General features: G+C 43.9%; 1 protein-coding gene across 1 annotated transcript; it reads right to left on the bottom strand.

Annotated features, from left to right (window-relative positions):
* Positions 1-1397: 1397 nt before the first annotated feature.
* LOC109756374 (probable cytokinin riboside 5'-monophosphate phosphoribohydrolase LOGL3) lies at positions 1398-5740 on the bottom strand. The gene is made up of 6 exons (XM_020315223.3): positions 5503-5740; positions 4166-4263; positions 4019-4049; positions 2352-2451; positions 1926-2140; positions 1398-1797 (listed from the first exon to the last, which is right to left on the bottom strand). The coding sequence occupies exons 1-6, from the start codon at positions 5605-5607 to the stop codon at positions 1729-1731; spliced, it is 618 nt and encodes a 205-aa protein (XP_020170812.1). The 5' UTR covers positions 5608-5740; the 3' UTR covers positions 1398-1728.
* Positions 5741-21319: the final 15579 nt, after the last annotated feature.

The raw sequence follows: 21319 nt of genomic DNA, 5'->3' as shown, positions 1-21319 counted from the left end.
AGTACAATTGAACTAGCTATTATTTTACGCTAATCCGTGTCTTTAAGATAAGTAAATATGTGTCTCTCACGAAAGGAAAAGAAAAAAAACGTTTTTCTTTTCTTTTTCGAGGGATATGATTGTGCCTCTTGCTGAAGCAAATCCGTGACTCTGGAGAAGTAAATCCGTTACTCTCATGGAAGAAAAAACAATAAAACAAACTTTTTTTCCTTTTTGAAAAGGCATGACTGTGCCTCTCGTGAAAGGAAAAAGATGTTTTTTCTCTTTTTCGAGAGGCATGACTGTGTCTCTCGTGGAAGCAAATCCATGCCTCAACGGGAAGTAAATCCGTGCCTTTTGGGGAAGGAAGAAAAGAAAGTGCATTTTTTTTTCAAAAGGCACGTCTGAAGCAAATCCATACCTCCACAAGTAAATCAATGCCTCACGCGGAAGGAAAAAAAGTGTTTTTTCTTTTTCCGAGAGGCATGACTGTGTCTCTCGTGAAAGCAAATCCTTGCCTCCACAAGAAGCAAATCTGTGCCTCTCGCAAAAGAAAAGAAAACATGTTTTTTTTTCCTTTTCCGGGAGGAACGACTATGCCTCTCGCGAAAGCAAATACGTGCCTCCCTTGGAAGAAAAAAATATATTTTTTCCTTTTCCGAGAGGGTCGACTATGCCTCGGAAACAAATCCTTACCTCCAAGAGAAGTAAATCTGTGCCTTATGGGGAAGGAAAAAACGTGTTTTTTCTTTTTTCGAAAGTCACAACTGTGCCTCTCGCGGAAGCAAATGCGTCCCTCCAGAAGAAGTAAATCCATCCCTCTTGTGGAAGGAAAAAAAGTGCTTTTTTCCTTTTTCGAGAGGCATGGTTGTGCCTCTTGCGGAAGCGAATCTGTGCCCCTCGCGGAAGGAAAATAAAATAAAATTGTGTTTTTCCTTCTCCGAGAGGCACGACTATGCCTCTCACGAAAGTAAATCCCTATCTCCACGAGAAGCAAACCCGTGCCTCTCGCAGAAGGAGAAAACGTGTTTTTTCTTTTCTGAGAGGCATCATTGTGCCTCTCATGGAAGCAAATACAGAAATAAATCTATGCCTCTCATGGAAGGAAAAAACTATGTTTTTCACGGAAAAAATCGATCTATTTTTTCAAAACCTTAGAAAAACCAAGTGAAAACCGAAAAGCCAAAATATCATTTAAAAGCCGAAAACGCGTATAGAAAAAAATCGTAGGAAGGGTACAGAGCATGACACGTGGCGACGGCTAAGAGGGCACCAAGTGACACGCTCCGAGCCCACCCAAAGTGACCCTTGCGGGGGCTTCGGAAGGAGTACTCATTGGTTTGTTGCTCTCTTTTTTGGTACATCAGCTTCAGCAAACATAAAACTTGAAACTTGCTTTCTCAACAAAAAAAAACAACTGACTTCAAATAATCTTTTACTTTAATTTCCACCGATACAGATTATTATTCATTGCCAAGAACTGCACTCTGCTTCAGTGAATCTCGGCTGCTGGATCTTTGGAACTAATACTGATGAATTAATTAATGAGATAGATAAAGGTTGGGCACTAGCTACCTGCTACAGGAAGTTCACATTGACCACGCCCTAACATGAAGATGCCCATATGTAGACCATCGAGACCGATCGAGTACAACTGAACTAGCTATTATCTTAGGCTAATCTTCAGCACACCGTTGGTTGGATCCGCATGCATCACGCCGACAGAAATGGCGAACGTCTGCTCGACGGTCAGAAGTCTAGGCGATCCGCCTCCCAGTCCAGCCCGGACGCGACCATTTCGTAGTAAGGAACGTACTCCTGGCAGGGGATTAATAATGCACAAGTATTAGATCGCACATCAGATATATTCCAAGAGAGACTTAAATTGGTTGTAGATTGTTTTCTGAATTTCTGCATGCGGTTAAGTTTCAGTTGCGCGCACGCACCTCGAGTTTCTCCATGAGCTGGTGGGCGGTGGGGGCGGAGACGATGATGCGGCGGGCGGCGGGGCTGACGAAGCCTTCCTCCACGGCCTGGTCGATGAAGGTCAGCAGCGAGTCGTAGTACCCCTCCACGTTCAGCAGGCCGACCGGCTTGTGATGGATCCCTAGCTGCGCCCAGGTGATCACCTCCAGCAGCTCCTCCAGCGTCCCGTACCCACCTTAATTAATCAACCGCAAAACACATCAGATTTAAGCTGCGTCCGTTGACTAACAGACAGAGACAGCATGTCAGAGAAGCATTTAGGAGTACTACGTACAGAGGCCATGAATTTGGGGGCCAGATATCTGACGCGACCGACAGGCTGAGAAGAAGCAATGCAATGCAATGCAGTGCGGTAATCAACGAGGCAATGATGCGAGCGTACGTACCGGGCAGGGCTATGAAGGCGTCGGAGAGCCTGGCCATCTCGGCCTTGCGCTGGTGCATGTCGCCCACCGGCCTCACCTCCCCCACCATCTCCCCGACGATCTGCCACAGAGACAATCAAGGACCATCGATTTGGTTCATACATTGGCTGGCGCAGACGCAGCATGCAGCAGAAAAATGCAGATGCATGCAGAGCTTAATTGTGCGTATGATCATGGCGCATGTCGGCACGCAACAGGACAAGCTGGATTGCTTGCCGTTGCCGGGCGGGCGGGAGAAGGGAGCAAGTCCACGACATTACTCCTGTTCTGTGCGGTTGTGGGTGTGGGAGTGGTCACGATGTTCTGAGTTCTGACAGACATCTACAACAACAACTACTACAGCCAATGCTGCGCGGCGTGCAAGTTGCACTGCATGCATTGCAGCCTGCAGAGGTGTTAGTGGTACTGGGCCTACTGTAGTAAGCAGCAGCTACTCCATGTTAGCAGAGCGTTGTCGCGCCGCTGTTAACTCCATCCACGATCGAGCTGACACGCCGCCGAGTACCGACACGTCCAGGCACAGGCAGAGCAGCGCTGTGTGCGCAGTGCACATGATAAGCTAGTGAATGCGCTCAGCTGGGCAGTGAGTGAGGGAGTGAGTGAGTGAGAGAGAGTCCGGCCTGCCCGGATCAGCTGCTGACAGTGAGCGAGCGAGTGATTAGCACGCCTGTCTGTACGGGGCGAAGCATGATGCACAGAGAGAAATCTCAGTTTAAGAACGTTCGTCCGATCGAGGAGCATGTCTCTCCCGGCCTGTGGATATTTAGATTCCAAGGGAAGCATGCATACATGTTTGTCTGTCTGTTTGTTCTGGCCGGGGAACGGAATCATCACGCAATCGCACGCAAAGCTGCGGCGTGCGACCGTTGTTTATGCTCACGCCCGGCTTGGATCTGCGGGTGCTCCCGTACCGTACGTGGGGTTTGGTGATTCTGTGCATTGTTTTTTCAATTTTATACGTCTATATAGCTCTGTTCTGGGTGTGTTGTGTTTCCTAGGATCAGGCTAGTCACAACGAGAGTATCATAGATAGTACTCCCTCCGTTCCTAAATATAAGTCTCCGTAGAGATTTCACTATAGACTATATACGGAGCAAAATGAGTGAATCTATACTCTAAAATGCATCTATATACATCCGTATGTAGTCCATAATGAAATCTCTATAGACATATATTTAGGAACGAAGTGAGTATCATACATGTCAATTAGACATTTTTAACTGGTGTGACACAAAAAAAAAAGAGGATTGCATGTCATGTGTCATGATATGATACTGTATCATGGTGTATCAGTGTGTGTCATGCATGGCAACAAATGAGGTTACTATGTTACTAAACAATGATACTATGTATTGTGAACGTAGCATCATACAATAATATCATATGAATAATAGTGATACTTCTCGTTGTGACGAGCCTTAGGACAAGGAAACACTCGTGCGAATAGACTAATTAGTTAGTCTAGCTAGTAGGAGCTACTACTACAGGTGGGCATTCCAAAAGATTCAGTGAGGTGCTAGTGTCATGATCGAGGCTCGGAATGTATGAGCATGCCATGCTTCTTTCTGTTCCGATGAAATACTAGTACTGTAATAAGTTGAGTAGGAGACAAGCAGTGCAGTGCATACCTCGGGGGTCATGAGAGTCTTGGGAATGACCCTGCACGCGCATAGTAGAACAAGTCACCAAGACGACACAAGATTATGATGAACTAGTACAAATACATGGCTGAAATACAGTGGTAGTAGTAATATTATACAGTAGCAACTTATTACCCGATGACGTGCCTGCCGCCGTGGTAGACGGCCTGCGAGACGAGCCCCATCAGCCCGATGCTGCCGCCGCCGTACACCAGGTCGATGCCCCCGCCCACCTGCACCCAACGTTGCTCAGCTACCTCCTAGCTACGTACACACCGTAAGTACGTAACGTAAGTACATTTGAGATCTGACTGGCAGCAAGTACGCACGTTCAAGCCGGTCCGACAGTTCGTACGTACGTGATCGAGAGTGAATTCCTTGTACAGTAATACTAGTAAGTAGACAAGACTTGTCGTACGTAGTGAGTGAAATAACCTACACATGTTGAATGCGGTGGGGATACTAGTGTACTAGTACGTACGTATGCAATACTGTAGCTGTACTGCCTAGTGATGCATGCGCCGATACTATAGGAGGAGAACTGAAGCTGACGATCCAGTGCTTTTAATTTGCGGATGCCATCAGACCGGACACGTGATTAGTTGGCGGCGACGACACACGAGTGCGTCTGACCGGATTGTGCCCCAGACCCGGTATGTGGCTCGGCTGGGGCGTCCGAATGTGTTTTGGCTTCCGGCTTTTGATGTTAGGCTTAGGTGAGTGGTCTGGATAGTGGCCCAGCTAGCACCCCTTCATCATTTTGGATAGGAGTAGCAGCATATGTTGTCAAGATGGTGGATTCAGGCACATTGTTGTAATACTTTGTAAGGTCCTCGAGAATAATCAATAAAGTGGCTGTATGCATCTCCCAGATGCAGAGCCGGGGTCATCCTCCTTTTCTAAAAAAAAAGCTCCTTCAACTTGGGTTGGGTAGCAGAGCATATAATTAATTTACCAGTCGACACGAGTAAGCAGCTCTGCCCTACCACCACCAGTGCTGAACTGAGAGTGAGAGCTGCTGGCAAGTAAGATCATCGATCTCACGTAGTACTGTAGAAGAGAACAGTATGTAGTTTTGACACGGTGTCTATCTATCTATCTATCTATCTAAAAAGAACTTGCGGTCTGAATGCAAACAAATTTCACATGCCATTAATCTGTGCAAATTAAGGAGATCAATGTCAACGAGCGCGGAGAGAAGACCGCCCATGCATGTGCAGCAGGTGCGCATGTACTACAAGTTTCCTAATCATCGCATCATCAAGGCCCAGCAGACCAATAGACAGGCTAGCTGCTTAATCATGCAGCAATTAGTGCGCTAAAAGTCTCCCCGCTTTGCTCTAGCTAGGGCGCAGAATCATTCAGCAATTGAACACAGCCCCTTTGCGATTATCGAGAATCAGGAGCTTAACTGTGCAGTGCTGCTAATCAGGAGGAGATGGATGCATGAGTTGATGAGTAGGAGTACGTACGAGCTGGTTGGCGAGGTCGATGGCGGCGTCGTGGTAGCTGCTCTTGTTGCCCTGGCTGCTGCCGCAGAAGACGCACATCCTCTTGAACCTGCTCGCCTGCCTCATCCTTCTCCTGGCCTCTCTCTTTCCCTCTTCCTCTGGTCTGGTGTGTGTTGTGCTGTTTTCCTTGCTTGGGTGTGGTGCAATTCCTCTCAGTGCGCCACCTATCCCTTATATAAAGGAGGTGCGGGCTGGAGAGAGAGAGAGCGATATGAAACGACTGTGCAGAGTGTTGGGTACTGGTACATATATTGCGCTGTCTTTTGCAAGAGAAAGGTAAAAAGGAAATCTTGATGACAAGAAAAGCCAATTTTATATTTGAACTATTGTAGTCAGCTTGGCTTGAATGGTAAACTTCATAAAATCGTTTAAAATGTACTCATATTTGCAGCCTCCAAATATGCTTTGCTGTTTTGAAGGCTATGAACTGTATGCAAAAATAATAATTGACGAACCTGTATGCAAAATTTCAAAACAGTAATGACTATTTACGTCATCCGCGAAATAGAATATCATATTGGTTGATGATATATTTTGTCATTGCTTTGTATAGTTCACCACACCCTCCAAACCTCATGGCGGTTGTTTTAAGTATTGGTCGTTTGGTGGTCTCAGTATCTCGATGTAATTTTTATTATGTTTGAGATGTTTTATACTTCTGATGAACCTTTGCAAGAGATCTAGATGCCTTTTTCACAAAAAAAAGTTCAAAATAATAATAAAATATCGTGAATGAAGGGAATGTTACTGATTGATAATCCGCAAAGAATAAAACTGATAACTTACCTTCAATACAAAAAGACAAGAAATGCATGCTTATACATTTTTTCGTTTTGCACATGACACAAAGACTCTTTGTTTTTTCATGATTTTTTATTTCGTATATGAATTATGATTTAGAAAGGAAAAAAAACTCCTAACAATCTTTATTTCCGAAAAAAATCTCGTAAGGCTCTTTACATCTATGTTTTATTCTGAGTAATCCATTGGGAGCGGCCGGTGCACTGCACCACCCCTTATCCATCGTCCATCACTTGTCCCCCATCCAACGACTATGTCTTAATTGTTGAATTATAGACGGGCCTTGGCACCATAAATGAAATAATTCCTGAAAAATCTTAAAGGCCCATGTGGGGTGTAATGATATGATGGGAAGTTTAGTGCCACCCGGGAGTGGAGAAGAGTTGGGACCTCCTTATAAGTGATTTTTTCCCACATGCTATTGGAGCTTGAGAGAAGGACTAGTTCCCGCACGCTTCTACGCACCGGCCACCTCACTCCGTGTTTGTTGAACGCGAGCCAAGCTTAGACATATGTCAATTCATCCCCTATTTAACTGGTTCACATATTAGTCGTACTTACTGTTTTCATAGATTCATAGATGTTATACTACTATATGTTTAGTACATGATGTTTCATATAATTTACAGTTTTGTGTTTAGTATGTGCTCACATATTCAGATGTAATTAGGAAATTAATATTGTTTCTTCTATCATCATGATTTATTTACGGATTAATAGTCCTTAGTTACTCTCTTCGGTCCTTTTTACTCGCGTATTAGATTTGTGTCAAGTCAAACTTTAAAAGTTTTACCAAATTTATATTAAAAAATATCAATATTTACAACACCAAATATATATACTATAAAACTACATTTTGTAATGAATCTAACAATATTGATTTGGTATTGTGAATATTGATATTTTTTTCTATAAATTTGGTCAAAGTAGAGTTATTTTGACTTCGGACAAAACTTATATGCAAAAGGACGGGAGGAAGTACTATAAGACTACATTTTGTAATGAATCTACCAATATTGATTTGCTATTGTGAATATTGATACTTTTTTTTTTATAAATTTGGTCAAAGTAGAGTTATTTTGACTTGGGACAAAACTTATATGCAAAAGGACGGGAGGAAGTACTAAAAGTGCTTTTCCCTACCCACCAAATATTGGATGCAGAGGCTAGGCAGCCTACCAACCCCAGGACACGCACATCGATTATTGTCAGTAAATTGAATGCTTGCATGCATGCACCCGTGGCAGGAGCCAAGTACGCAGCGTTTATTTGCAGCCCAACACCCATCCGTTTTTGTACCCCCAGCTCACACATAGTTTCATTTTTTCACGGAAATTTATGAATTTGCAAGATTTTTTAGAGAGATACAAATTTGCAATTTTTTTGGGAGATACGAATTTGCAAGCTCTTTTAGAGAGGCAAATTTGCAAGTTTTGACAATACCGAAATGCAAAAAACACTATCTAAAATCAAGACATGGATGAAATTAATTTATTTTATAAGTTCAAGTTTTATATATGAATGGCTTCATAGTCCAGGGTTTAAATCTGACCTGGCCTCATAGTTCAATATTTAAATTGGACACATCTCTTTCTTGTAAAGTGACACCTTTTGTTTTATTCATGATCGTCTCAAAATTTAATTTTGGGAGGTTTGTTAACTAGGCAAACCACCTAATGCTAGATTGAAAATGGATAAAAGAGAACACAACAACAAAAAATCTTCCATCCACATGATCCGAGCAAAATATATAGTGAAAAATACATCATCTCCACCAAACATGCAAGGTGCGCATCTTCATTTCGCCTCTACGATGAAATCTTGCACGTGTCTCTTCTAACGCAGCTAGTAACCTGATAACGAATGAATTCATCTAAGATTCTGTCATCAGGAGATTTTTCGGGCGCTCAATCATTTAGAAACATGAAAGTATTTTATTAATTCTTTACCCCAAGTGTCAAACAGATACAATAAAACGTTACGTCCATTTCAAACTAGAATATACATACCTGGTGTGGATATATTTAAACCTTGACCTACACAAAATTTCTAATCATATTGTCGAGTAAAATGATGTTACCACGATTTTTTTTCCATGGTTAAAGAGGCAGGACAAGCATTTTAAAAGGGCAGAAAAAACATGACATCAAGCAGACTTGTTCTTGTCCTTTTCCAACGGGGGCAGGTAGATGTTATTACATCAACACAAGAGATACGTACTATAACCAAATGATAGCTGCGTTGAAAGAGAAGAATGTGAGGGGTAAAGAGCAAACAGCCCTATATTGTACGTCGTACTTTTTCATAGGCCTCGCCTGTCAGTTTGATGCATGTTTTGTCCCTTCGTCTAATTAAGCCTATATGCAACCATACGGTCTATGTTTTTGCGAGGGATAAGAAAAGACATCTGGAATAGTCGCATTTCTTAACTTCAATTTTAACTGAAACAAGGAAAAAAATACTTATAAGTACATTTCTCACATGCCTAACAGCAAAGTAGGTACTCCCTCCCATCCAAATTAAAAGAGGCAGCTCTAGTAAAGTTGTACTAGAGTTACGTCATTTAATTTGGATCAGAGGGAGTAGATGGTTCTCCGCAAAAAAAAAGTGTATGTGAAGAGGCTACCACTGACTTATATTAACCAATTTTTTTTTACAGATTTACAATTGGGTTTTACGGCTCACCAGCCATATGGCAGTAAGAGCATCTCTAGCAGACCCTGCAAAATCCCGACTCGCATAAGTCTTTTGCAGTTCGTGGAAAAGGGTATATGCAGGCCGGCACGAGCGAGGACAGACTGAGACCCCGTATAATCAACTCGTAAAAAGGAATATTCTCTGAATATACCTAACAGACCCACAGCTAGCTCTTTTTTTAGTCGTCCTCTTCCTCGCGTCAATCCGGCGGACAGGCGGATGAGGAAAACGCGAGGCGAGCACGGCGCGGGCGGAGGCCAGGGCGGCCGGGGCAAGCGCGACGTGGGCGGAGGCCAGGGCTGCCGGGGCGGCGCGAGCGGTGGCCGGATCGAACGGCCGGCGCATCGAGCTAGCTAGCTAGCTCTTCGAATCCATTGAGCTGCTAGCTAGCTAGCTCCGTTCGAGAGCCGCGGAGCCACGGGCGAGCGCGGCGGCCAGGACGGAGGGCCGGCAGGCGATCGGACGGCCGACGGGCGAGCGTGGTGGCCAGGGCGGACGGGCGGCGGCCCGGATGAGCAGCGCGGTGGCCGGGGACGGATGGGCGGCGGCTCGGATGAGCAGCGCGGCGGCCGGGGACGGACGGGGCGGTGGCCTGGAGCGAGCCTGAAAGCTCCGATGGCAATTGGACTCCCGCCAACTGCTTTCTCGCGATACAAGGCACCGTAGAAGCGGAGGCGAAACCTGTGTTTTTGCAGATCGGAAGGACTTTTTTACCGCGCCCCTTCAAAAAATTTGCAGGTTAGAGTCGTTTAAGGGGTTTGTTCGGGCGGGATTTTCCGCGCCGACCCGCATTTTGGCAGTTATTTTGCGGGCCGAGGCTTTTTGCGGGGTCTGCTTGAGTTGCTCTAAGAGGAGGAGCAGAGCAATGCAAACAAGGTGCTACTCCCTTCGTTTTTATTTACTCCGCATATTAGCTTTGGTAAAGTCAAGCTTTGTAAACTTTGACAAAGTTTATAGACAAAAATATTAATATATACAATAACAAATCAATACCATGTGACTCATTATTGAATGTACTTTCACATGATATATGTTATGGTAAATGTTTATATTCTTTTCTATAAACTTTGTCAAACTTTACAAAGTTTGACTTCAGTCAAATCTAATATGCAGAGTAAATAAAAACGGAGGAAAGAATACAAAGTGTACACTATACACAAAGCCGCAAAGTGAGTCCACAAAAGAAGTAATGAATCGAACTAGGCTTTGTTTGTTTCTGTGTTAGAGTAGGGCAAAGCACTCTTTAAATCTAGCCCGCCAAGATTCAAAAGTTGGGGGTACGCCCCTGAAGTATTTATTGTTTCTCTCCTTCCATATACACCCTTGAAGTAGATCCTTCTGTTGTCAATTTAGTTTTTTCTTAAGAAACACAGTGCAAATGTAGAAGCTCACACACACACATACTCGCCTTTATGAATACACGCAGACACACCCTGCTTCTACGAGCATCTCTGAGAGAGAAGCAGTAAGAAAAACATGAAGTGAGTTACGTACAGAAGGTACGAATTGCATAACTTATTATTCATAAATCTTCTTTGCAAAAAATGCATTTTGCAAATTTTCTTAGTGGCAAATGGCAATATTGTTCAGCCGAAAAATGTTTATAATGGTAAGTGGCTACTTAATTTAATGACATCACCCATCTTTCGAGTCCCAGTTAAGTGACATGAGCGAAGTAAAGTGATTTGCAGCCAGCTAGTACATCATATCCATCCGTCTATCTATCCAACTAACCGGTGGATTGATAGTGCGAATCAGCCGGCAGACCAATGGATCGGGCATGCAGTCCAGGTGTGCATGCATGTTTGATTGTTCTCCTATCCTACGGGAACCGCATCAACACACCACACGATCGACACGAACCAAAGCCTGACGCGACAGAGATCCATGATACTGCCTCATCCATCCTGCTGCTTCCTCAGCTCCTAGCTACTCCCTCCGTCCCATAATATGAAAACATTTTTTACATTGAGTGTAAAAAACGTTCTTATATTATGGGACGGGAAGTAGTTCCTACCCACACACCAACACCAACCAACCGACGACAACGAACCATGCATATCCATGCATGGTGGCGCAACTAAGCCACACGAGTTACCACGTACATGCACCGTCGACCTCGTCCGGTGGTTGTTTTCACTGGTAGAGCTTTCGTCGATGGTTTTGTTCGTGTACCCTAAGTGATCAAGTGCATGCACGTGGTTGTTTTCAGTATTTAAATCGTTCCTGTACTCCACCTATTCCTATGTACGTATTATCCATGCATGTTTCTCTGTCCATCACACGTGCAGAAAGCAACTAGCTAATGGCGTTCGTTTTCCCTGTTGGTTTCTTCCACACGTAGTACGTAAGTGATGGAGTCAATCAAACCACAATGGCATTTCTCTTCCGATGACCGGCGGTGCTAGGCCAACGGAGCGGCGGCGTGTGGATCCCGGGCGAACGTACTACGTGCGGTGCATGTGGATCGAGCTTTTCTGCTCCCACTCGCTGGATGGATATGGGTGCTCGTGCTCGGCCAGTGACTGCCACTGCCGCCCTCCACCGTCCGTCCATCATTTCAGGTAAGCTTTCCGTCCAGCGACCTGTCAACCCCTATCCGGTTGGTTTCACTTTCACCTGAGGAGCAGGAACCAGCCGCTCGAGTGGAGGCGTGAGAAACGGGTGAGTGCGGGCGTGCACAGGGAAGCCAGCCAACCGCGCGCTCGAGTGGCCCGTGCAGGAGATCGGCCGAGGACGCGCGCCGGCCGGCCGGCACGGGCGGGACACAAAGCGCGGGGGGCAGGCTGCCGCTGCCGGCGTGCCGGCCGGCCGGCCGCGGCATGATCGTTGGAGCAGGGGGGGGAGCCAGGGAGGCGGTATGATGATGGAGTGCTCGTCCGATTCACCGCCCACCGTGCGGCCTTTGCGGCGGATCCGGGCATGGCTATCGGAGCATCGGACTAGTGCCATGGAGTCCTACGTATCTGCCTAGCTAGGCTTTGGGCAGTGGCCGGCACCCGTATGATGAGGCGCTGAAAGGCCGATCCATCCATCCATGGAGCGTGCGCGCGTGCATCCATGCTCGGAATATGCCCGACTGCCCGTCGATCGATCGGATTGAACGGGGCCAGCCCATCTTTCTAGCTTAGCTAGCTAGGCTAGAAAGTGCAGCGACTGTCTAATCTACCTCCCTTGAGGGACGCCTCTTCTGTCGTCCGAAAAAGCACAACTTACTTGCCTGATAGGCACGTCACATTTGGGCAATAGGTGTCGAGACGGAGTAGGGCCGGTGTCGTGTCCATCACCCGTTGGGCGCCGAGAGTGCGTTCTAGATCTGCTCTCTGTCAAGCAATTTAGATGACCGGCCCAGCATTAGTCTAGCAACGACAACAAGATTAATTAACTGTTTTCCCCTGGCCAAATTAAGAATGGCACCCATGCATGGTCACAAAATTTGTGTGGTGGGTGCACTTTTATCCACCCTACTTAAAACCTGAAAAGTGGGGCCACGCAGCTTGAATTTAGGGTGCATATGGCTGACTCCGTCAGTATTTTTCCCGCGGATCCCCTAAACGTAGCTGGATATTTTCCTAAAAAAACGATAAGCACATTCGTCAACAAGGTGTTCAATGCCTCGCAAATAGAAACACAAGGTGTTCAACGAAATAGCGAGCGGTACGCACCACAAAAGTTGAACTCCGGTGAGGATTTCTCCCACACTCAGCAAAGACGCACGCAGCAGTCGCTACAGCGCGGCTCCGGACGAGCTGGTGCATGCAAAGAACAAATTGGACAATATCACATCGATGTGCGGCAGCACAGTACTGCAGGATGGTTGGAGACCACCACAACAACGAACACCCCACCCAGGTACTCCTTCCGTTTGTTTTTATAAGACGTTTCAGACAGCTTGTTTTATACTATTTTGAACGGTGTCTGAATGTCTAAAACGTCTTATAAAAATGAACAGAGGTAGTATGTTACATGCAGTACTACGACCCATTGTATGGTATTAAGAAAATGAAGGCCCCCAAAACTCGTATGTGCCTGCACCAAAAATGCGACATGTCGCCCGTAGCAACATGTAGCGTAGTGATGGCTTGTAGATTTCTCGACGGAGCCGGCCCATTCGTAGCAGGAGTAGCAGGAGCACGGGCACAAATTATTTTAGTTTGAGGAAATGATATGCTTCGACAGGAATCGCCCACTAGCACTATCTCTTCGGGCAGACCCATAAGCGGAGGCTGTCGTTCGCTAGGAGGAAGTTTCAGTCGGTTCTCAGAAGCATTTGGAACCTTCTGCGCGGTTTTGCGAAGATTCTAGAAGTTTTTTTACCATTCCTTATTTTCTTTCTGTTCTTTTCGATTTTTCATTTCCCTTTTCTATTTTATTTTAAATTTGTGGACTCCTTTCAAATTCACGAACATTTAATCGTGTTTTTTTAATTCAAGTTTTCGTAATTTATGAATACTTTTTAAAAATGCGTGAACATATTTTAGTTCATGAACAATTTTAAATTTTCACAAACATTTTTTATTGCATGAACATGTTGGAGTTAGTGATCATTTTTGTCATATTTGAAAAAAATTAAATAAAACCAAACCCGGATAAATCTTTGATATAATAAAACCGGCCAATTTAAAAAACCAGGGAAATTTTTGAAAAAATGAGAGTGTGCTCTTCTGGGAGACGCACGTATCAATGCCCGCTCGGCCTCGTCCATTTATAGCGCTCAACAATGCTAATGGATGGGTGCGATATATATCATCTCACCGTGCGACAAATTATGGGCCAGCCCAATAGGCTAGGCTCAGGGCTGGTGTTTTTCGATTTTAGGAACCATCAATAAAGTTCCAGTCATGACCAATTCACGCGGCTAGTGGTCACCCTATGGTTCATCTGGTACGCAAGATGGAAAGCAATATATGAATCATTTCCAAAGTCCCCAGCAAGCAAACACATTCATTAATTCATTTCTGCATGATCTCATGGCGAGTGCAACTCCAGCAAGCCAGCCCTGTCTCCAAGCCCGACTGTCAGCTGATGAACCTAGACGTTGGCTTCCACCATCGGCAAATACTCGAAGTTTAATGTTGATGGGCCCGTCGCCCGCAATGGTAAGCGCGGAACATCTGTTGTGATATGACGTGACCAATCTAGAGCATATTTGGGCTTGGCGGCGGTAGTATTTCATCTGACCAACCCTAAACTGTTGGAGTCTTTTGTTGTCCGGGAAGCACTTGCACTAGCTGAGCATCTGAATCTTGATCGTTTACATATTCCATCAGATTGCTTAGGAGTAATCAATGGTATTCATCAACGATCTGGAGGAGGAAACGGAGCCATCATAGCAAAAAATGTTGATTGTTCGAATCTTTTCAAGTCTTGTGTTTTTATTCATGATCACAGAATCTTCATTTTTTAAGCCCATAGTGTCGCAAAGTTTGCCTCTAATTTAGATATAGGTCGTCTTTTATGACTGGATACTCCCCATGACCAGCTTGTACCCTTGAACATTTCTATTATTCAATAAAGCCAGGCGATATTTCTCAAAAAAAAAATCAAGAAGGTTCCAGTATGCTTTTTATGGATTTTCTAAACAAAATTCAAACAAAATAATTCTAAAAAGTTTGGATTTAAAAAAAAGGAATTTCAAAATAATAATAATAATAATAATAATAATAATAATAATAATAATAACAGCTAGAAACTTTCAAAAATTATTATAAGTTTTCAACAATTGATTTATAAATTCAGAAAATGTTCACGGTATTCCAAAAAATTATTCCCTCGTTACTGGGTTGCTACAGTACTAGGTGAATGGGCTGGCCCAGCAGCGTGACCTATGAGTTTTGCCTCCTGTTATACAGAGTGAGCGTCTAATATTTTTTAAAAGTTTCAATATATTTTTCTTAAAATTGGGATAATTTGAATCTTTTGAATATTGTTGGGAAAGCATGAACAAATTCGAAATTATGATTTTATTGGAAAATTAGGAATATTTTGTGAAACACGCACAATTTTTGAACTTGTGAATAAATTTGAAAATGAATAATTTTTTGAAATTATGTTTTAAATGCAACACTTTTCGAATTTGTGAACAAAATTTGAAAACGGGAACCATTTTTTGGAAAATTTTGAATTAGAAAAACAAAATAGAAGCAGAAAAAAGGAACCAAAAGAACCAGTAAAGAAAATAACAAACAGAAATAGAACCGATTCAGGAACCTTCTAGAAGGTTTCCAAGCTGGGTATCGAAGTCAGCTATGCTAGCTAGAAATAGGTCGGCCCATTTACTCGTTCGTTTCCTCACCTATTTGTTTCGCCGACAGTTTGGCGCAATGAGTGACATATAGGATTTGCCGCTAAGTCCGTCGCTTTGTTTGTTTGGCAGTTTACCTCCTGGTCCTCTCCCTCAATTGTGTGTTTCTATTTGTTTAGCAAACATGAACTCTCCAAATGAGAACTCCCCTTTAATATTCTACAATCTACTACTTCTACTACCCAAAGGAAGGCTCCCCTACGGGCATCATTCTTGAGACGTTTAAGTACGTCTGGAGACCTGACCCTGTATAAAAGATTAGTTCTTTTTCTTCACCACCCACATCTGAAGGGGTGGCAAAGAGTTCATCACTCTGTGAGCTCCATACGAGAAAGGTGGCATAAAAGCCAATCCATTTCGTTTCACATAAGAGGAGTTAGGGTAAGCATATGAATAAGCAGAGAAATTCTTCGAAGACTTATGAACATAATGATTAGAAGAATAATGCTCATATTCATAGCCCTTAGCTCTTCCCTGGGAAACAGAGTTGTTAGCACGATGATGTTCATATGAGGACTTTGATCCTTTTGAGGAATATGATCCACGTGAGGAATTCGATCCGTATGAGGACTTGGATCCATATGAAGAATTTGGTCCATATGAAGAATTTGATCTACATGAAGAATTTGATCTGGGGTTCCTATTCTTCACAGGTGGTGTCATGAGGACATTCACCTGAAGACTTTCAAGGCACCTTTTGGGAACCCAGATTTTCTTCATAGGAGAACCATTCCTGCAGTTAGTGCCAACATATCTAGCAAATACTTCACCATTCTGATTTTTGAACAGTTGATAGTTGAAGTCAAATGACTCATCAGAAGAATGAGAAGATTCACATGTAAAGCCAGATAAATTAGATGGATCAACTGGAGGTCCCTTTGCAGCAACCCATGAGGTTTTGGGGTACTACTCAGGCTTCCAATATGTACCATCAGCATTGAGTTTCCTCTTAAAGGCAATACCCTCTTTCCTAGGGTTCCTGTTGAGGATCTGCTTTTTAAGCACATCACAAAGAGTCTGATGCCCTTTGAGGCTTTTGTACATGCCTGTCATGTACAATTCCTTCAGCCCTGCATCGTCAGTGATACTAGCAATGTCCTCAGATGAGGAATTAGTGATAGCAGAGACAGTTGAAGAATTTGTAGCATTAGAAGCATTTGAACATTCAGGTGAAGAATTAGCAGATTCACGTTCAATGCATTTCAAACATGGAGGAACAAATTCTTCCTGAGCAGCGCTGATTTGTTGAGAAAGTAGTGAATCGCGCTCCTTCTGAAGATCTTCATAACTCACTCTTAGCTTCTCAAGATCTTGCTTTCTTTGAAGAAATTCATAAGAAAGCTTCTCATGATCAGATAAGAGAGTGTTATGATGCAGAATAAGGCATAGCCTAGTGGTGGGAAGGGGCTGATGCCTTCCCACCCACCCAGGTTCAAGGCATGGTACTTGCAATTTGGGGTTGTTGCACCAATTATACTGTAGGGGGTTCCCTTACAGTCTTTCTGTCAGAAAAAAGAGAGTGTTATGATGACCTTGAAGGTTGTCAAACCTAGTCTGAAGTCTCTGAAGATTTTCAGTCAAGGTTTTAGTGCGATCCATTTCTTCACCCAACATATCATCACTTTGATCTAGCATGTTTTGAACCTTTTCCAAGGCCTTTTGTTGTTTAGTGGCAATACAAACAAGCTTGGTATAGCTATGTCCAAAATCATCATCAGATTCATCATCACTAGACTCGGATGAGGAACATTCGGTTACCTTGGCACCTTTTTCCATGAGGCATGGTGCAGAAGATGATGGTTCAGGTTCGAAAGTCATCGTTTTGAGTGATTCCTTGAAATCCTCAAACCAGGGATCATGACAAGTTCGATGACCTTCATAGACGTCAGTCGGTCCCAGATAAGCTTCGCATTGCAAAGATGCATAATGCGCCTGAATTCATCTCTGGATAGGCAGGAACAGATGATATCCTTCGCCATGATGTCAAGTCGAGTGTACTTGCGAATATCATCAGTGTCCTCCATCTTGCATAGATCGGTAACCAATCTCAGTGACGGTCCACAGCTCGCTGTTCATTGCCATGAGGTGCTTCCTCATCATGGCCTTCCACTTGGGATAATCATGACCGTCAAAGATGGGGCATGTCACTTTCTTCATACCTGCGGTCGACATAACTAAAACTCCAGGTGGTTAAACCAAAATCACACAGAACAAGGGAGTACCTTGCTCTGATACCAATTGAAAGTGCGTTATATCGACTAGAGGGGGGTGAATAGGCGATTTTTATGAATTCTTCACTAAGGAATTTGCCAGTGAGGAAATTCCTTAGCGAAGAACTACTTGCAGTGGAATAAGTACTCAAAAGTATGCATAGCAGAACACAATCATGGTCATCATGATGAAATGAAGACAAGCACAGAATACAGAAAGCGTAAACACAGGATAACACAAGATGAAGACAAACAGACTGAATAAATTGAACTGAGGAAATTGAGAAAGTCTTCAGTCAAAGTCTTCAAACACAGATATGACAAGCACACAACACAGTAATGAGGAAATGAAAGAGTTGAGGAAATAGAACCAGTAAGCTCGGTGAAGACAATGATTTGGTAGACCAGTTCCAACTGCGGTCTCAGTTGTACATCTGGTTGGAGCGGCTAGGTATTTAAACCTGAGGACACACAATCCCGGACACCCAGTCCTGAACACACAGTCCAGGACACCAAGTCCTCACCGTATTCTCCTTAAGCTAAGGTCACACAGACCTCGCCCAATCACTCGTGGTAAGTCTTCAGGTGACTTCCAAACCTTCACAAACTTGGTCACTCGGCGATCCACAATTCCTCTTGGATGCTCTAGACCATGACGCCTAACCGTCTGGAAGAAGCACAGTCTTCAAAGGTAACAAGCGTCGGATCCACGCAGGATCAATCTCTTCAGTGATGCTCAATCACTTTGGGTTTGTAGGTGTTTGGGTTTGGGTTTTCCTCACTTGATGATTTTCGCTCAAAGTCCTCGGAGGATGGGATGCTCTCAAATGACAAATGTCAGTTTCTCTTGGAGCAGCCAACCAGCTAGTGGTTGTAGGGGGCGGCTATTTATATCCTAGGGAGCAGCCCGTCATGATAAGACATAAATGCCCTTCAATGATATGACCGTTAGTTGGGTAGATATTTTGGCGCATAGCACAGCAACGGTCGGAAATTTGAGTATCAAATTCCTCAGGGCTATCATGTTCCTCACTGTGTAGGCAATCCGCACTGGCGAATTCCTAACTCCTCAGTCAGAATAAATTCCTCAGAGACCAGAAGAACTTCGTCTCTGTCACTGAAGAATATGACTGGACTGTATGAGATTTCCAATGGCTTCACTCGAAGGGATTGGTAGGTGTAGGATTTTGAGTTGAGCATCACATGGAAATTTTTCCTTAGTATTTCCTCGACCCCCTTTAACAGTACGGTGTTTCCTATGACTCAAGAAAGAGAAAATGAAACTACGAAAACAAAAGTCTTCACGCTTCATGTTCCTCAAACGAATACCAAGTCTTCAAGGTCACACCAATTTCTTCACTTTCAAAGTCTTCAGAAAGTCTTCAGAAATTCAAAGTCTTCCATCGAAGAACTTCATTTTTAGGGGTCGACTTTCTCTGTAAATATCAAACTCCTCATAGACTTATAGACCTGTGTACACTCATAAACACATTAGTCCCTTAACCTATAAGTCTTCAATACACCAAAATCACTAAGGGGCACTAGATGCACTTACAATCTCCCCCTTTTTGGTGATTGATGACAATATAGGTTAAGTTTTCAACGGGGATAAACATATGAAGTGTAAATACTGATATTGAGGAATTTGATTGCAAGATATAGAAGAACTCCCCCTGAAGATGTGCATAGTGAGGAATTTGCTTTTGAAGCAATGCACACTTGAAGAGTTGAATCATGGAGATCTCCCCCTATATCTTGTAATTCATACACGCATTTGACATAATATATGAAGAATTTGAAATGCATGATGAAATATGGTGACTGATGTAATTCAGCATGCGTGCAATAACATTAACGAGGAATAAGCATGCAGAAGAAACAGCAAAAGTATCAGGCCACCATAGAGTTTTAAGTTTACAACTCGATCCAACAAAGTCATCAGAAGAACGAGAGTTGTAACTTAGGAAAAAACGCCCATATAAGATAGACCCGCTTGAAGACTAACTCAAATTTCTCCCCCTTTGTCATTGAATGATCAAAAGGTTCGAAAATGAGGACTAACGCCCCTGAAGAATATCAAGTTGATGAAGGAGCGTCAGCGTTGTTGGGGTCGTTTGTTGTAGTAGGGCCTGCCGCAGTGTCGTCCAAGTCTTCATGTTCATCAGTGTCACGTGATGAAGAATAGGAGCTGGCCACCAAGGAAGGAACCTTGACCTTCTTGTACTTCTTCGGAGGAGGTGCAGCCTAGTCAAAATCTTCCTTGAGACCCATTTTCTTCAGATCTTCTACGCTATAAATGTGCGACAGAACAACCCAGGTGCGGTTGAGGGTTTCATGAAGGTAGTGGTGGTTTTTCTTCAATGCATTGTGGGTAGCAGTCATGTTGTGAAGAATTGAACCAAACTGACGCTTGACCCATTTGTGATTACGATCAACCTTCTGGTGAAGACTGAGGAGAAGCTCACGGTCAGTCATCACCCTGGGAGCTGTGCCTTGAGGATTTGGCTTGGTTGCGTTGGCGGCAGAGTCATGGGTGGCAGAGTCATCATTGGTGGAGTAGGATGTAGCCTTGCGAAATTGACCATCCAATGGATCAATGCCTTCATCAATGACAGCCGTAGCCTTGCCCTTTTCATCAGCTGAGGAAAATGTCCGTTTGAGGACTTCAATCGGGGGCAAGTAGCTGCAATGGTTCGGTGTATCAGCTTTGTAGTTGAGTGAAGAACTTGTTCTGATGAATCTCATAATCCATGGAGCATAAGGCTTCAACTCAAACGGTGACATTGCGACATTGGCCAGAGTCCTCATGAAGAAATCATGGAAGTTGGCAGGAACGCCATGAATGATATTGAAAAGCAGATTCTTCATGATGCCAATGACTTCTTCTTCATTCGAGTCGTGGCCCTTGATAGGACTCAATGTCTTCGTCAGAATGCGATAGACAGTCCGAGGCACATATAACAATTCCTTCACAAGGAATTTTGTTCTTGGAGCCTGACCTGGCTTCAAAGGCTCCATCAGCACTTGCATATAGTGATCTGTAAGCTCAGGTTCACTGTAGACGCAACGAGCAGCTTCAAGGGGAGGACTGAGAGGCAAAGCACGAAGCAATTCAGTAGCTGGTGCCTTGTAGTGAGTATTTTCAGACATTCAGTCCAACACCCATGAATTCACATCTTCAGAGTCTCCGATGATGTGCAGATTTGCATAAAATTGAAGAATGAGCTCTTCATTCCAATCACATATATCAGTGCAGAAATTTAACAGTCCCGCGTCGTAAAGAACACTGAGGACTGGCCCGAAGCACGACAGAGATTCCATATCCACGTGGGGAATGTGCTCATGATCGAAGACTTTGTCTTTGTTGAGCAACATTGAGGAATAAAAATTTGCCTGGCTGGCAGTCCAGAAACGCCTCTTCCTAATGCGAGCAGAGTCATAGGGGTTGTAGTCAGTGAAGAATACGTGCTCGCCGAAGAAATCATTAGCCTTGAATTTTTGCTTCTTTGAGAATGGATCCTTTGGCTTGGGCAGAGGAGTGTGAGTCAGTTGCATGACAACCTCAGGAATCGCAATCTCAGGTTCTTCAGGCTAAGGAATTTCTGGTTCCTCTTCAGTGGCAGCCTGGTTCTTCAAATCTTCATTTTCATTTTCTTCAGCACTAGCGGCTGGAATGTCTTCATGAGCTTCATCAGATCCCATTTGAACTGTAGTGGCTGGGGACTGAGGAATTTGCTGCAGTGGAGTGAAGAGTGGAGAATTGGGG

The sequence above is a fragment of the Aegilops tauschii genome, chromosome 4 (genome assembly GCF_002575655.3).
Source record: "Aegilops tauschii subsp. strangulata cultivar AL8/78 chromosome 4, Aet v6.0, whole genome shotgun sequence".
In the NCBI taxonomy this organism is placed as follows: Eukaryota; Viridiplantae; Streptophyta; class Magnoliopsida; order Poales; family Poaceae; genus Aegilops; species Aegilops tauschii.
This window is presented reverse-complemented; position numbering and strand designations above follow the sequence as displayed.